Here is a 16,654-nt window from a genome sequence, read left to right on the forward strand (position 1 = left end):
GGGGTAATAAAAATGTTCTGAAATTAGAGATTAGTGATTGCTGCACAACTGTGAATATACTTAAAGAAAAAAATACTTAATTGTACACTTTAAAAGGGTGAATTTTATGGTATATGAACGATATCTCAATAAAGCTGTTTTTTTAATTGCTTTCAGAGCTATTTTAAAAGTCACACAAGAAAAATCAGTCTCACTATTCATTATAATCATATTTCTTCAACAAATTCGGCTCAAATGACATGACCCACATCTATCTACCACTCCCCATGAAAACCCTACACACAAAAAACAAAAATTTTTTTAACACTGAGAATATTTAAAAGAAAATGTTGCTAGTTCTGATAATTCCAAATAAATTCCAAAAATGTTCTAGGCACAGACACATTGCTGGAGTACAGATAGTCTTCCAAGGTAACTGACACTTCACATGCTGACATAATTTAAACAGCTCAGTTCAGAATTGTTTAAAAAGACAACTCAATTCTTTTACGCTAACACCTAAAATATAGTTAACTTCTTACTTGCAATACGCTGTGAGTATAGTAACAGTAAATGTTTACTGCTCAAAAAGAATAAAAAGAATATCATCTACATGCCCTACTCTAATTTATTATCTTTCACCTAGGAAGATTAAGCATCAAAACTCAACACCTACTCCCAAAATAATTAAAAACAAGAAACCAAAGTCCTGCTTACAGTGGAAGTACTGAAAGTATCATTGGCAGTATCATCTCTAAACATAAATTGTCACTTATTTAAGTATGACTTACAGGTTTTTTGGTTTCTATCACAAGAAGAGATGGAGGTCTTTCACTGGATGACTGATTTGGAGGATTTTTTTGATCTGCAAATCTTGAAGATGGTTTATAGATTTTACCTCTTTTTTCATCTGTTTCATGTTCTTCTGAAATTTAAAATACCAAGTTTCAAAACTAATTTCACACTATTTGGATTTTACTATTTTTATTTAAAAATAAACAAGAAATTAGTAAAAAACACTTTTAGTACTAAGATATATCACTACTGACAAAATATGAAGTTAAATTCAAATATTACAGCCCCACTCTCAAAAATACTAATTTAATCATTTGAAAGCAAAACTATAAAATATATTAAAATTGTTGCAAAGTGTTCTGCTATCTTGAAACTTGAAAGGTACTAAATATTTTTAAAACTTATCTGGCTCCAATTTCTCATTAATTCACACCTGGCCATTTATTTTGCTAGTTAAAATCACCACTAGAGGGTGCTGATAGGAAACATAAAATTCAAAAGCAACCAAACTTCTTTCATAATTATCTGCAGTCATTCAACCAAGACTTTTGGGGTTTGCTCAAGGACTGTAATATTCACATTTACCTTTAGCTGCATTAACAACACCTCCGCGCACAAATGTCTTCACTTTATTACCATCGCTTCCTTCAAAAGCAGCAAGAAACTCCTCATAAATCTCAGCAGCTGCCTTTTCATCCTCCTAAATACACATGAAAATATTAATATCACTCAATATAAAAATTATTATTGTACACAGGGGGAAACTCATCAAGGAAAAGCGTAAACGACAGCAAGTGAAGCAGTCCTAATAGGTAATATCTAATCTTTAGTAGACATTAGACATTTATTAACATTAAAACTAAGAGATGCTTTGCTGCTCTACTGGCAATTTGTGAACTTGGAAAGGACCCACTAAGCAAATTTGTTTAGAGACAATTCAAGGGTCAAAAATGTATGACAACTGACTATACAAAATACATTATTCTATTAATGTTTATGACATTTCCTCAGCACGATGATTTAATTCAGTGAAAATAAAGATTTCCTTCACAAACCACTGAAGACATGAGTATTAGAAGTTGAAGCAGCAATATCTCCAGACAGTTGGCATTAAAGAAAAAAAGCTCAAAAGAACCTTAACAATTTCAATTCTAACTATTCTAAATGTCCCCAAAACATGTATGAATAGAAAGGCCAATGAAACAGAACACAAAATACAGAAATAAATCCAACAGCATGTGGAAAATTTAGCATTCAATAAAAGGGGCATCTCAAATAAGTGGAGAAGAGATGGACTTTTCAATGAATGATGTTGGGATAACTTGATAACTATTTGAAAAACAATAAAAATGAACCAATTCACATAATATACGAGGAAAAATTGCAAATTAATCAGACAACTTTTTTTTTAAATGAAACCATATAAGCATTAGAAAATACATGAGGAAACTCCTTTATAAGCTGGGAGTGTGAAAACCTAACTGAAAAACCAGAAATTATAAGGAAAGACTAATAAATATGATTACATTATCAATAAATAGTTTCTACATGGAAAAACACCAGAAGCAAAACAAAAAGATAATGGACAAACTGGGAAAAAACAGTGCACCTTTTATAACAGACAGAGTGCTAATATACTTAATATACAAAGAGTTTCTAAAAATAGAGATAATTTACTAACTTATAGAAAAAGTGGTTTAGATATGAGCAGATAATTCACAGAAACAAACACAAGAAAAGCAGAAATGCAAATTTAAAACAACACTGAGACCATTTTTCACCTAGCAGACTGGCATAACTCCTTCCATAATACATCCTCTGTTGGCAAGGCTATGGGGAAACAATCTCTCATACATTGTTGATAGGGATGCAAAATGGCCCTTCCCTTATAGAGAGCAATTTGACAATATCTACCAGAGCTATATTTACGTATTTACCATTCAACCCAGTAATCTCACTTACAGGAATACATCCCAGAGACACACTAGCAAAAAACCATATGCATAACACTATCCATAACAGCACTATTTGTAACGGCAAAAAGCAAAACACAAATGCCCTCAACAGAATTTTAGTTGAATAAACTACTGAATAGCCACACAGCTTTATTAAAAAAAAAAAAAAAAAAAAAAGAACAAGGAATATTTTAATAAACTTGCAGTAATCTCTGAGATATAATGTTAAGTGAAAAAAGCAAAGTGGAGAAAAGTGTACTATATATAGCATGCTATTGTTCATCTAAGAAAGGGGAGCAGGTACAATATATATGTATATACAGTTGCTTACATAAAAAGACAAGACCAGAAAATAACCAAAATTGTTGCAAAGAAGAGAGGAAACAGTGGAGGGGACAGGCATAGAAGCTAGACTCCTCTGAATATACCTTGTGTTATAGACTTATAGACTTGACTTGGGGGATAGGAGACGAGAACACCTTGGAGGTCAAAAATCTTTTTAAAAACATTTCTCTACTGCCCATACACTTACTGCCCCTTTAGACGCATTTATTTCCAAGGATAACTCAAAATACATTTTAAATATTACCTTTTTCTTTAATTCTTCTTGCTCTTTCTTACTTAAAGTTCGCTTAGCTGTACTCATTTTTCCAATACTGAATGCTTTAAGTTTGTTTTCTAGAAGAGGCTATAAAAAGAAATAAAAAGCATACCTTTAATACACATTCTTAATGCTATCTATAACTCTATTGATACACCTCAACTAATAATCATGTCTTCAGAATCCATGATTTTTTTTAAAAATGTTTCACTGTAAAAAAGAAAAGCTGAGGCTACTCTAAGCGTCAGGTGCCTACCTTGGGCTTGATTCTGATCTAAGTATTCATGAAAGAATGTCTTTACTTGCTAGCTCAAGGTCAATAACATAAAAAAGCCATTTTTTATTTTAAAAAAAGGTAAAAATAAAACACAGAGAGATGCCAAGGCTTAAAACTCATTCAACCCACTTGTTGGCAGCAAGAATAAAAGCACTTGAGGAGGGAAAGTACAAATGTTTCTGGGCAAAAGAAACAATGATAGAAATCACACATTCAAATAGGGAGAAGGAGGCATACATTTCCATGATTTAGCAGCAGGAACCTAAATACCATCTATAACCCCTATTTCAGGTACTACCAATTGTATCCCTTCCTCTTATACTTCAGTAAATTACCTCATTCTTCAACAATACTGATGTTTATGAATAGAATAATTGCATTTTCTTTGTTGGGATATATCACATATGGTATTTTACATGTTAGCACAAGTAAACATTCATCAACTAATTTTGAATGAGAAAATAGTATTTTAATGAAGTCTTCACTTATGTAACTTAGAAGCAATTTCCTTCTGAAGTAACAGCTTGATTATCAACTGTCTGTAGACTTTCAGTTGTTCAGTTATTCATTTGAATATTACATTTTGATTCATAAAAGAGAGGATGTTTACTAAATACAACCTAAAATATTAATCTGCAATTGAAATCTGAAGGTTTCTCTAGTGCCTACCAAAAATAAGAAATCAACAATTACAAAATTAGACTTTTTTAATTCCCTGGTTATTAAAAAGGCTTGCCCTTGAGAGATGCAGAACCGGAAGAGTAATGTTGCTGAAACTATTTTAAAGTTACATTAAAATTCCCTTGAAAAAATAAAGCGGTTTATAACCCAAAAGTCAATATTGGGTTTCAGGAACAGATTCAAAGTAAATTTTTTTTCCCAAAATAGAAAGAAAAATGTTTTGCCATCATTTAGCATTTTTGGTTTCAAAAATTTAAACAAATGGTAAAATTACATATAAAATCAATGGAAAAAATAATTTTACCCAACAAAATTTTTGTGCTCAAATTTTATTTATATCCTAAGAGCTAAACTTAGACACCCAAGAGAGAAACGGTTAAGGAAATTATGGAATGTTTACTCAAAGAAATACAACCATCCGTTAAAAACTTTGTTTACAGAATTTTTGCTAAAATTTAAAAAAAAAATAGAACTGAAAACAGAATATTTTAAAATGTATTCCTGTAAAATGGATCTCACCAAAGTAAAAACATATTTATGCCTAGAAATATTAAACAAGAAAAATAAAGTGTTATCAACGTTAATACCGGCTGATGATGATTGTCTTCTTTACTATATTTTCCAAATTTAATCACAAGAAAACATTATTTGAAATAAAAAAAAAAGACTAAAAGAGCACTTTGCAGACACACGCAGTAAAGAAGCTCCTTCTCCGGGTCCTCATATTGCCCTGGGCACTGCACTAACTAGAGTGAATAGTACCTGCTCTGAGAGCCAGCACCGTGCTTTAATCATCTGTGTATTTCCAGTGACTGGCATTTGGCATTTGGCTCATTAAATCTCTGGTATAAGAGGAAACAATAAATCTGAACATTAACCATTTTACATTCAAAAAGCTCCTTGTTTTTTTTAAATAAAATTAAAAATTTTAAACAAAACATATCTCACACATGAACTAAAAAACATTTCCTTGGATGAACCTGAGTTTATCATTAAGCCAAATACAATAAAGAATGCTATTTTCAAATAGTACAAGATGAAATAAGTACAAAACCAAGATATCCAACTACCAAATTCAATCAAGGATAGATTAAAATCATTAACTACCCTTTCTTATCTTTATCAATACTTACTCTTGAGAGATTCTGATGAGGAGAATCACAAAGGCTTTCACGGGCACTCTCATTCCTATAATTATGTTTTCTTGGGCTCTTAGGTCGTGTCCGACTTGGCATATCACTATCTGAGGATCCAGATGCATCCATCTTCAGGAAAGGTAAAACAAGTTTTTAAAAATCACATAAGTAGTATAGAAAACCAGAAACAAGCCAAATGTCCAGATATTGACAAATTTCATTTTACACAATTAAAACTCTCATCCTTTAATATCACCAGTGATTTTATCTGAAAAGTCCATAAGTGCAGGGAAAGTTTTCAATAATTCTAATTTGCACTTGAAAGCTCAAATTTTACAGTGGTAACAAATAGTTGTTTTCCTTCAAGTAATAGGTTCATTTTCTTCATTCTCAAGAAAATATCTGCCAAATACCCAAGTCTGATTAAGCATAGTTTTGTCAGTTGTTCCTTCAAGTAACAATGGTATTCCTTGAAAAAAGGGCCAGTTTTATTTCTCAATTTAAACAATCCCACAAGTACTTTTCCTCAAGACAAACATCACACTTTGGTGAACAGGAATGTCTTGTATGTACTTTCCATTTCATCACAAAGAACATTAAAAAGACCTGTATACAAGGACAAGATTTAATAATTTTTACTGCTTCATCAAGAACATTCTTAAGTGAAACTAGCATACTGTTACTGTGCCTGGTGGAGAAGAACACAATGACTACCAGTGCATTCTGACAACACTGCCTTGACTCGTGCTAAGGTGCCAATAGTTTATCCATCAATTGCTTCTGCACCATTAGTGCAAATGTCAACACAGTGAAAAAGGCAATTAATGTCTTAGTATTATTACAAAACAGTTTTGAACTCTCAGACCCCCCCTGAAAGATTCTCAGCAACCCTCATGGGTCTGAAGACCACACTTCGAGCACTGCTGTAATAACATATGTAAAGGAATGTTTATTGCTTTTATTATTATTATTATTATTTATTATTATTTATTATTATTATTCAAAATGTCAAAAAGCTTTAAACAGAAAATATATGCCCATTAACAGAGAAATACCTTAATAAATAAATGTATCTCCCGCTGTGGAACATGATGATGCCATTAGAAAAACTAGATTAAAGCTATGCCTGTTGACTTACAGAGATTTCCAACAGGTGTACTGTGCAATGAGAAAAGAACAAGTGTGTATAATGCAAACCACAGTTGACGTACAAGTACACACATTTATGTATGTGCAGAATTTTATAATAAAAACAAGTAAGGAAATATACATACTAGGTTTCTAACATGGTTTGAAGGGGCCAACTTATACAAACAGAAGACAAAAAAAGGAGGGCACCTAGCAAAAAAGGTGAAAGAAAATAGGCACATATAATATAATCATATTTATTTATCAAGTAAAATCATAAGTATAGAGATATATACAAAGAGAAATTAAATTTTAAAGAAAAAAGACAAACATTGCCTTTTATACTCACATGTGCATCTGAGGATCCAGATGAATGAACATCTGATGATCTGGTCTAAAAGTATTAAAACATAAAAGTCAATACTTAAATGACCAGAAAATATCTTACCATGCTCACAAAGCAAGTATTTCTCACGTTATACAGACAATCTTCCCAAACTTATAATAATTTCTTCTCAGCTAATAAAACTGAACAAGGGCAATCTCTGACTTACAAAAAGGCTGTGATCCAAAATAAATGTACAAGTCAATTCTTTAAAAATCAGAATGCAGGCCGGCCCGGTGGCTTAGCGCTTAAGTGCGCGCTCCGCTGCTGGCGGCCCGGGTTCGGATCCCGGGCGCGCACCGACGCACTGCTTCTCCAGCCATGCTGAGGCCGCGTCCCACATACAGCAACTAGAAGGATGTGCAGCTATGACATACAACTATCTACTGGGACTTTGGGGGGAAAAAATAAATAAATAAATAAAATTATAAAAATCAGAATGCATATTTCCCAAAATATGATACAAATGATAGTAGGATATATCTGAGGCATAGTTATCTTTTTATGCTATAGACTGGAAACTTAAACCACTATTTTTACTACAGATTTTTTGTGCAAAAGTTCTTTCTAAGTCATAAGATACACTGTTTACTGCCACAACACTGACTGAGCAGCAACTTCTCTCTACACAGCAAAGAAACCTCCCCCGCTTTCTCCAACCACCCAAAGACATATAAGAAGCAGATTCTAACATCAAGAAAATCCACACATAAACCCTTCATGTCCAGTAAAAGGTACAAATTCTACTGCAGAAATAGTTCAAGAAAAACAAAATCCTATTATCAAATCCCTGATGGGCCACAATTTGCAACTTGTTTTAAGGGGCTGCTTCTACTTCAGCATGCCACTGCTGCTGACTGTTGCACAAGGAAGAGTTCAGTCTTCAAACAATGGCAATTTCCAACAATGTCAACTGTTAAAATTTCATCTTATTTTTTCTTAATTGGTCTACATTTCAGATTACATACGGCTTACAATAATTTATTTGGTTTTTCACTACGCATCTGAGGACAAATAAGCCAAGCTGCAAAGCTATTAACTAAGTAATATGTGGTATATTTCTGAAATTTTTACTTGGAGGCCCAGAATTTAACTCTGTCACTGAGTTGTTCTTACTTTTCAAGGTATTGGGTAATGAAATTTTACTTATTTTTATTTCTAAGTGTTAAAAGTGAAATCAAGAATCTTGAGATCACAAATTTCTCACCTGACCCTAGCTCTCAGTTCTAGATTTCAAATAAAACGCACAAGATGTTATATTCATTTTTAAGAGAAAATTGAAGATTTGTATGATATAGAAAAGAGTAAATACAATAAGATTCATATAGGTCCACGCAGTATTGCTTTATTTATCTTGTCTAAACATAAAGCTAAGGACAGCTGGTCAGATTTTCATACTGAATCAATTTATTCCTCTGAACTCCACTGTATTGGGCACTAGGCAAAGTCAGTCCAAGATAAAGCAGCACTGAGACACCTCCCATCTCCATTCTTTCTAGCCATCTTTTCTCCATCCTCAACTCTTATTGTGTCCCTCCTCATTCACTTTCTTTTCCCAGCTAACCTTTCTTAACAAGCAAGATGGGATGGAAGAAGTTTTTTGACATTTAAATTTAACTCTGTGAAACACACTATGAAGCACCGTTTGAAATGTGCCCATTTGCAGACACTTAGAAATTTAAAAATCCTAGAGAATAACTCCTCTTAGAAAAGAAAAAATGTTCAGTCAAGAGGCTGAATGCACTGGGGGGGAAAAAAAATCAACTGCCTTCCAACATACCAGTATTAATCTGCTAGGTAACAAAAATAATGCCCTAACCATAACAGCAACAAAAAATATAAAACACTTAGAAACCAACTAAAGAAAAGTACACAACCTGCATAAAGAAACACAAGCTTTACAGAAGGATTCAGTTACTCAAGTCACCTTTTGAAAGGACTCATCATATTCCTGGGTAGGAAAACTCACTATGAGACAATGTCAACTATACCCAAATTTATTTACATATTTAATACAATTTCATTCAACAGTTCAAAATCGCAAAGGGAAATCTTTGCAAGGGGATTGCCAAAAATAATTATACAGTTCCCCAAGAAGAATAAGCATGCAAGAGCAGCTAAGAATGCGTTAGCCTTTCTTTAATGTTCTATGCCACCACATCCAAATCATCATTTCTAGGATTTAAAAATAACAGAATGGCTTAGGAAGATGCAGCAGCTGATCCCAATTAACCTAAAATGGCACTAGTCATATTTACCACACACCAGACATTTTCCACTGATACACAGCTACAGCTACACAGTATTCAGAATGAAACTTTTTTAGGCTTAAGAACAGTTAGAGAGATGCAAATAGTAGTTAAGATTTAGAAAGAATAACTAACTTCTAAAGCTAGTGGTCCAAGTCAATAGTAAATGGAACGCTACTTCAGAAGCTTGAGCCTCTCCCTCTTCTGAACCTGTAACTGAACTATACTATTTGTCTTGGGTTTGGGTTTTAACTTTTTTTTTGAAGAACAACAAATTAATGATGCTTAAAGATCTTCTGAAGTCTACAGCACAACTCCTCAGCGAAATGAAAAGACCCAAAAGCAAGAAACGAAAGGGCAGAATAAGAGATCTGAGGCGATAAAGAAGCAGACACAAGAGAAACTTATCTCAGCATAGGGAAAGCAGATAGTATAGATGTGAGGCAAGAAAATCCAAAGGAAAAAGGATCATTCTGATGGCTGCTGAGGAGAAAAAGGTGAAGCCAACTACACTATGCCATATGGCTCTATATCTTGGTGACGGAGAATAAAAATATTTTTTCTGGCTGCTCTACTTTACATGAAAAACCCCCACATTTGAGTTTTCAGATTAGCAAGCTATCCACAGTAACATTCCTCCAACACTGCCATTCTGCCTAGTCACCTCTCCATGCCCATTTGTGTCTCCTAAATGTCTTCTTTCTCCTCTCCTCCTCTAAAGCATCAACTTACATCTCCACAAATTTAACTCTCTCCCACAGGAAGCATATCAACACACCTTTATTGTACTGAGATGACTCCCAATTCTTGATCTTCAACCTTTGTCTCTCTCCTGGGTTCCAATCTGTTCTCAAACTACCTCCTGGACAGCTTCACCTGAATGTCTGCAAGCTCCTCAAATCCCATATATCTAGAATTCCTCCCAAACTAACTTGTCCTCTTGACCTTCTTATTTCTGACACTGGGTCATAACTCTCAATCACTCATAATCTGGAAGTAGTAAAACGTTAAGAGCACAGACTCTGGAATAGACTTCCAAGTTTTAGCACTTCCCAGATCTGTAACCTTGGGCCTACGTCCTTCATCTGTAAAGCACCTGCCTCATATTGTTCTGAAGGACAAATACAAGTGAAGCACTCAGAACAGTGTTTGGTACATAATAAATATTCAATAAGTATTAGCAGCAGCAGTATTATAACAGGGTCATCCTGGACTCCTTCCTTACCCCCCATAAGCAACTGAGTCAAATTCTGTTCACCCCACCCCTAATATGGCTCTTCTACAGGGACCCTTCTTTTCCTTTCCAAAGACACCATTGTGCTTCAGATCTTCCCTTTATTCAACCATTTTCCTGGGCAACCATTTACTGGTACTGTGCCTTGCATGAGAGATATAAAGTAAAATAAGACATAGCTCCTGCTCTTAGGAGCTAATAAAAGAGACAAGTAAAACAATATGGTTATGCCACAAGAGCACAGAGTGCAGGTAAATCTTCAGAGGAGTGGGAAAGATGTCAGGAAAAGCTTCCCAGAGAAGATCTGAGGTGAGATTTCTAAAGCAATCCTCAATAACAGCAGCACTGCAATAATCTTCAAACTGGTCTTCCTCACTCCCAAATCCTTCCTAAACTATGCCCACAGAATGGCTTTCCTAAAGAACCTTCCTGCCTCAAATTTTCCATGGCTCTCTAATTTTATTCTGCAGCATTCAAAGCCCTCCACAATTAGTTCAAACTTACTTTTCCATCTCAGCTCCTTTTATTCCATATGCAAGTGCCCTATGCACTGGCTAAATCAGACCATTTATCAAACCATTTCCCAGCAATTTATTTTTCTTCACCTCACTCAGCTCTTTTTTTACACCCCTATCTCTACCCTTCAAAACTCTGCTCGTTGTTCAAAAGGACTCAATCAAATTCCTCTATGCTCCGAAGCTTCTCCTTCCCCACCCTCCATTCAATCAACTGTCACTTCTTTCTCTACACTTAAACACTTCTGATAGCTCTGGCCTTGTAGTATTAAGTGCTGACTCAATTCTTTCACTAGACAGCATGCTCCCCAAAAGTGAGTAGGGTCTTATTTAATGTTTTCTTCCTCAAAGCCAAGCATAAGATCTGGCAAGTGATGAGCCTCGATATACTTGTTGACTTAACCTGTTGGAACAAATACCTACCCAACAAAATTACACTCCACAATGTCAACATACACTATGCTGTTCACTCACTAACAAGTAGGAGCTACCTAGCTTAATATCACTCTCCAAGCCAAACCAAAGTCCACCTCTCAAAAAACTTTCTAAGATCGCTGAGACATGCACTATGCATAATAAAGTTAAATAATAAACCTGAAATGATCTTTAAAATTACATCCAAAACACTACCAATACATGAAAAGTTGTAAGTACATTTTGAATGTCCTGTAGTTTATCTAAACTGAAAGGCCTAGTGAAAAAATTTAACTCCTTAAGGAAGAGACATCTAACAGTACCAAAGGGCCTCAAGTGTTATAGGCAAAGCACTTCTTGCTTTCAAAAAAGTTACTTCAGCAAATTATCCAGCACATGGCTGGTCTGCAATAAAATGCTAAAGCTACTTAATAATAGAATAAGAGATAAATCATTTGTAATATTAGTGTTTTCAAGTTTCACATCCTGTAGCAAGTTTTTATTTTTATTTCAAAAACTATGCTCTTTGGGGGCCAGCCCGGTGGCGCAGTGGTTAGTTAGGTTTGCACACTCCACTTCGGCGGCATGGGATTCGCAGGTTTGGATGCCGGATGCAGATCCGCACACCGCTCGTCAAGCCATGCTGTGGCAGGCATCCCACATATCAAGTAGAGAAAGATGGGCACAGATGTTGACCCAGGGCCCATCTTCCTCAGCAAGAAAAGGAGGATTGGCAACAGATGCTAGCTCAGGGCTAATCTTCTACCTTCTACCTTCTAACCTGACTGCTTATGGTGCCTGCAGAGTGGGCTGTACGGACCCATGCCATCAAGCTTTTATTCCAACTACTCCCTCTGCCTGGAATGCCTTTCCATTATCCTTGCCTGGCTCGGTTCAGGCATGACCTTCTCAAGTAAGCTTTCCTTCTTTGAAGACAGATCCTATTAAGAACTTTAAAAAAGTTCTAAGTACAGAAAAGTGTGTGGTGCTCCCCTCCATTTACGTGTTTAAAAATGAAAACAATACTAAACTGTAAAACGTAATTCTTAAACGATACATAACTTACATGTTTGCTAGATTTAGAAAGCCACCTATTTATGATTTTCTCATTCACCCTCTCTCTGCAGGTACCCATTTTGTAGAAGCCCCAAACAAGAGTCTATCGGATCTCCCCATTGCCGGAATCTCAGGCTGAGTCAAATACTCCTCTCCGCTAATCTTCCTCTCACACACACAAAAAAATTATGCTGTATAAAATGAGGTAGAGAGGCAGGAGTCTTGAACTTGCATACCAAATGAGCCCTCCTCTCATTTGCCAGTAAGGCAAATGGGTACCTTTTATAGGTTAACTTTCCAGGAAAAAGAAAGCTTCGGGAATAAAAAAAATCAAAAGAAAATAAAAACTGGACTTTCAGAAAACAATTCAATCCAATAAGATAGGAATTTTTTTAACCATATCAATAGTCATAGTCAAGCACCAGTGCTGCAAATACTCAAGCTTCTAAAGAGCACCAGTCAGAAAAGTGGAAGTTCTGGGGGCTGGCCCCATGGCGTAGTGGTTGAGTTCGCACACTCCTCTTTGGTGGCCTGGAATTCGTGGGTTCAGATCCTGGGCACGGACCTACAAACCGCTCACCAAGCCTTGCTGTGGTGGCATCCCACATACAAAATGGAGGATGGGCAGTGGATGTTAGCTCAGGGGGAATTGTCCTCAGCAAAGAAAAAAAGTTCCCAAACCAATTTAGCACTGCATGTCAAGGAAGCTAGCAGTATTTTCTACTTTGTTCATTTATCTCTCTAACCCAATTTTTGACTGTATGGTAAAAAAATAAGCATTGTCACAGAGCGAAGTAACAGGGCACACAATTCAATTATATTAGCAGTATTACCAGCACAGGAGATGCAGAAGGAAAGAAAATACCACATTCCCTTATATCCTCATTATACTAAGCAAGCAAACAAAACAACTCTTAAAATCAAAATAATAAATTAACTTTTATCAATTAAATTCTAAAGAAATATGTTTAACAAATTTCTAAGCAAACAGTTATAGGCTCTCTCTGTCTCTCCTCGCCAAATCAAAGCTACAACATGGTACCAACACCCCTGTCCCCCAAAGTAATGTTTTAGTCTGGTGATAAACAAGAATAAATGTATAGGAAAATTTTAGCTCATTTCTAAAGCATTTACTGAATTTCTACATTTGCCAGGCCTTAAAATGAAAAGTACAGCAAAATTACACAGAAAATAAAAGGGCCCGGCCTCTCTTCATCGGGGACAGCTACTCATAAAAGTAAGTCATCTGGCTATAAATACATTAAATGTAATTTTTAAAGCTAGAGGAAACGGTAGAGGTTATCTAATCTATTTTATAATTAAGACATGTCAAATAATATTGCCATTGTCAATGGCAAAAATCTTGTATATTGCACATTTTAAAATTAACATTTTCCTCAGTGTCTAGAAATATGATTAACAAGCATCCCTACCTATATCAATGAGGATTTAATTACCAAAGAAGAAGAATGAACATGAAACAGAAGAATCTGTTCACTCCATCTGTACAGTAGAATATGTCATTCATCTGCTCTCCTCAGAGGAAGGGAAATCAAATCACAGAGATCAAAGGCTAGAAATTCCAAATACTGTAGTATTAGTCAAAATCATCTTAAGACTCTATTCAATAATTTCTGGACCTGTGTTAGAAATAAACAACAATCTGGGCAGTCATTATGATAGTTGATGACTTCGATTCTAAATCTCAAGATTAGAATTTATCCTGATATTTTGAAAAGTACTTTTTATTTCCTCTATAAACAAAAAGGAGAGGGGAAAGAAACTAAGACACTAACTCATTTAATCCTTATAACAATCCTGTAAAAAAGGGATTATATCCATATTATAAATGAGGTAACTGAGGCTCAAGAGTTTAAGCAATTTGCCTTAATATCACAAATATAATTAATTGCCAAGTCAGAACTTGAATCCAAATCTCGTTTGTTATCAAAATCCATAATCTTTCTACTGCATCATGTATCCTCCATATTAATGGAGAAAGTCACGTCAATACCATTTGAGTCCTGAGATATTCTCTTTTTACAGATATCAGTAGGAAATCTCTTTTGTGTGTGTGTGTGAGGAAGATCAGCCATGAGCTAGCATCTGCCAATCCTCCTCTTTTTTTTTGCTGAGGAAGACTGGCCCTGGGCTAACATCCGTGCCCATCTTCCTCCACTTTATATGGGACGCCGCCACAGTATGGCTTGCCAAGCGGTGCGTCGGTGCGCGCCCGGGATCTGAACCAGCGAACCCGGGCCGCCGCAGCGGAGCACACGCACTTAACCGCTTGCGCCACCGGCCGGCCCAGGAAATCTCTTAATAGCATCAACTGATGATAATCTAAAGCAATATAAACTGAAAAGATTACTGCAAGACCCAACAATTCACTTATAGAGAATAGCCACACACAACCATGAGAAGTAGTAAAGAAGGAAGACAACACATATATTAAAAGGTTTTCAATGTATCCAAGGCCTCAAAGAGGAGATACTTAAAATATTACTTTGAGAAGAAACAAAAGTTGTGAAGCTTGTGCGTCAATTATTATGGATGTAGTTAGCTTTCGTAATAGTTCCCTAATAGTAAGCAGGGCTGTTTTTGTCATGAGTCTGTTGAGGGGAAGTGGGCAGAGAGAGGTACCCAACTATTCCCCTCCTCCTCAAGGGGAAATGTACTGGGGAGGGAAGAAACTAACAAAGAGCAGACACAGGATGTAAAGCAGCCAAAACTGGCCTTGAACCATAGTTTCTACATAACTAAAGGATGTCTGATAAAGCCATTACTAATTACGAACTAATTATGAATATCATTCACCAAACGGCGTACAAATTATGATTTATTAGAAACTGAAAACGCAAATATAAAATGAGTTACGTTTCTCAGAACAAACTATAAACGCAAGACTCGCCCCTTCTAAGGTAAACTTAACTTCCTAAGAACCGACTTATAATCATACACACTCTTTAAGATGTAATAGTCCCTAGAACCTTTAGGTGTCACAAAACTTCCTGCATCTGCATGAAAAAGCTTAACACCTACTTCGGACAGTATCTATTACTTTTAATCTCGTGTTCGAGATGAGAAACAGGGCAAAAAAGGATTAAATGACCCGCCCAAGATAGCAACTAAGACCTGATAGTAACCACAACTAACTAACACTAAACTACTTCTACAGCTCAATGGTTTCACAATACGTGCACACGGTTCCCTGTAAACGCAAAAGCAATTTGGTAATTTTAGGTGGCTTCCAAGTCCACGGAAGTTCTCCTTTCAGTGGAACAGGCAACACGGAGACGCAGGAGTCCTCGAAAATGAGCCCTCAAAAGAAGAGCCGGCTTTACGCTTGCTCTCAAGCGAGGTGAGACCACGTGGAGAGCACAGCATTAACCTTGGCGATGCAACACCGCAAAGGAGCGCTGCTCCCGCCTCTGCACTTCCCACCCCGCGTCCCTCCGCCACTGGTCCCCGCCTCTCAACTCGCGGCCCCAGAGGTTATTTATTCCCTGGAGGGCGTGAGGGACATCGAGAGAGGCCGGAAGCTTGTGAGATCCAAAACCAAAGAACCGAGGACAGACAGGCAGACCCATGAGCACCAGGGAGCGATTCCCGCCTCTCCCCGGCGCTGTCCGGCGGCCCCAGGACGCAATAAGCCGAGACACACGGGCGCGTTTTCACGGCTCCGGGCCTCGATCTAAATCCCCGATTTCACTCCAGTGCCGAGCGCGGGCCGAACTCCTCACGCCACCCCCCCACCCCCGCCGGTCTCGAGCCGAATCCAGGCCGGGACGAAGGGGAGACACCAGGCCTCTCAACCTGCGCACCACCGTGCGGCGGCGCCCCGGCCGACCGCCGCGACCGGAACGCGGACGCCCACCCCAACCTCCTCCCGCTGGCCAGAAGCGTCAGTAGACCCCACACGACAGTGACAGACTCACTGACTTACGAAGTCCTCTAAGAAATTACCTTTGAACTGGCCTTCTGAGATCCGCCTGGCGTTTTGTCCGCCATCTTGCGCTTTGCCCCTCCTTCGGCGGCGACAGCAGCACGGGCGAGTCGAGCGCCGAAAGAGCGGATCTCAGCGGAGCCCGCCGGAGGCGCCTGCAAGGCTGAATAGTCGACTGCGGAGATGAGGGATTCGAGCGGCGCTGCGCCACGTGACTTCCGGGGTCAGTCCTTCCCAGGCCACGCCCACTCCCTTGGTTTCCGTGGGTGTCTCGGTTGTTGGTTCGGTTCCTGGACCCGGGAA

The 16,654-nt window shown here is 37.2% G+C and overlaps 1 protein-coding gene across 3 annotated transcripts in view; it reads right to left on the minus strand.

Annotated features, from left to right (window-relative positions):
• The window catches only part of U2SURP (U2 snRNP associated SURP domain containing), a 48,951-nt gene extending 32,454 nt beyond the window's left edge, over positions 1-16,497 (minus strand). For 2 of the 3 annotated variants that reach the window (XM_014789016.2, XM_004419283.3), the window contains exons 1-6: positions 16,372-16,496; positions 6,902-6,946; positions 5,422-5,553; positions 3,319-3,417; positions 1,360-1,474; positions 771-904 (exon numbers count right to left, since the gene is read on the minus strand). In XM_014789016.2, the coding sequence (XP_014644502.1) occupies positions 771-904; positions 1,360-1,474; positions 3,319-3,417; positions 5,422-5,553; positions 6,902-6,946; positions 16,372-16,416 (570 nt within the window). In that variant the 5' untranslated portion in view covers positions 16,417-16,496. Of the gene's footprint in view, positions 1-770; positions 905-1,359; positions 1,475-3,318; positions 3,418-5,421; positions 5,554-6,901; positions 6,947-16,371 lie in introns of all 3 variants that reach the window. The other variant, XM_087430428.1, reaches the window with a different exon arrangement.
• Between the last annotated feature and the right edge of the window lie 157 nt (positions 16,498-16,654).

Source organism: Ceratotherium simum, chromosome 5 (assembly GCF_057802395.1).
Source record: "Ceratotherium simum simum isolate JZ-2026a chromosome 5, ASM5780239v1, whole genome shotgun sequence".
In the NCBI taxonomy this organism is placed as follows: Eukaryota; Metazoa; Chordata; class Mammalia; order Perissodactyla; family Rhinocerotidae; genus Ceratotherium; species Ceratotherium simum.